This window comes from Apaloderma vittatum, unplaced genomic scaffold, assembly GCF_000703405.1.
Source record: "Apaloderma vittatum isolate BGI_N311 unplaced genomic scaffold, ASM70340v1 scaffold25993, whole genome shotgun sequence".
Taxonomy (NCBI): domain Eukaryota; kingdom Metazoa; phylum Chordata; class Aves; order Trogoniformes; family Trogonidae; genus Apaloderma; species Apaloderma vittatum.
The window spans coordinates 4,085-5,417 of NW_009706775.1; the positions used below are offsets into that span (position 1 = coordinate 4,085).

Below are 1,333 nucleotides of genomic sequence, written 5' to 3' on the forward strand. Positions count from 1 at the left end.
CCTGAGTGGCTGCTGCCCTGCCTGGCCCTCAGCCCCACGGCCCTGCCCCACGGCTGCCTGCCCTTTCCCGCTTAGCACGGGTTATCATGTCTTAAATTTGTTGCTTATAAATACCTGCTTAAAGGCCAGGCGCAATCTGAGCATGTGTTTTGGGACAGCCCTACGAGGGCAACGTGCTGCTGGTGGGCCCCAAGCGCTTGCCCCTGGGACCGGCTCTCCCTGAGGTGGTTCAGGGCACTGGTGCTGTGCCAGCCGTGCGAGCATGGGATCACGGGGCTCCAGCCATGCTGTTGCCTGCCAGGGAATGGGGATGCAACCATTTGCTTTCATGTGAGGCCATACTTTGTCCTTTTCCAGATCTTTGAACCCCAACTGAGTCATCACCAGCTTTGCTGAAGATGCCACCGGCCATTGGAGGCCCTGTGGGCTACACTCCTCCTGAAGGAGGATGGGGATGGGCCGTGGTCATCGGAGCCTTCATCTCCATTGGGTTTTCCTACGCCTTCCCCAAATCCATCACCGTGTTCTTCAAAGAGATTGAGGTCATCTTCAACGCGTCCAGCAGCAAAGTGTCCTGGATCTCCTCCATCATGCTGGCTGTCATGTATGCGGGAGGTAAGTGGGCTGGAGGCAGCAGTCATGTGTGCCCGTGTGTGGCAGCACAGGGTACGGCTGTGCTGAGGCGGATGATTCACACCTTGCTGTAGTGATAACAACCAAAACTTTGCCAACAGTTGGAATTATTTCCTTATATGAGAGCCAAACTTCCCTGAGCAAGTTTGCTTGAGGGAGGTTGCTCAAAAAGTTCTGTTTAACGCCTAGAATGCAAAAACCGGGTTAATCTGTCCCCCTCTGCAAAGCTGTAAGTAAAATCTTTCCGGGGAATTACAACTTGTGTAATTCTGCCCTTGCCCTTGTTACAGCGTGCTGCGGTCGCTGTGTCTGCTTCCCGCGCCTGCCCAAAGGCCGGGGAGCTGCTGTGTTGTGCGCGGGAGCCCTGCTCCTGGGGTCTCTTTCTTTTGGGTTAGACATCGATTTAGGTTTTCTTGTTTGCTTGTTTCACCTGGCAAACAGGGGCTGTATCTAGGGATCTGCCCCCGGTTTCTGGTCAGCTTGGATGGCTCAGCCGCTCTGCTGCGCCGTGGGCAGCTGGTGCTGCGTGAGGGTGGCCATGTGGACTGGAAGTGCACAGACATGAGCAGAATAAAGCCAAACTACTTAAACTGAAGCAGCTCTCCTCCCCCATCCCTCAGGAACTGCTTCTTGCAGTCTTTTGATCCCCAGGCTGTGTGCTTTGTGCCTGTCTGTAGCAGTGAGGAGCAGGCAGAGCACT

At 55.1% G+C, this 1,333-nt stretch overlaps 1 protein-coding gene across 1 annotated transcript in view; it reads left to right on the top strand.

The window, feature by feature from the left end:
* Positions 1 to 348: 348 nt before the first annotated feature.
* Positions 349 to 1,333, top strand: part of SLC16A1 (solute carrier family 16 (monocarboxylate transporter), member 1) — a 5,266-nt gene continuing 4,281 nt past the window's right edge. The window contains exon 1 of the mRNA XM_009865930.1: positions 349 to 615. Within this exon, the coding sequence (XP_009864232.1) occupies positions 399 to 615 (217 nt within the window). The 5' untranslated portion in view covers positions 349 to 398. The remainder of the gene's footprint in view (positions 616 to 1,333) is intronic.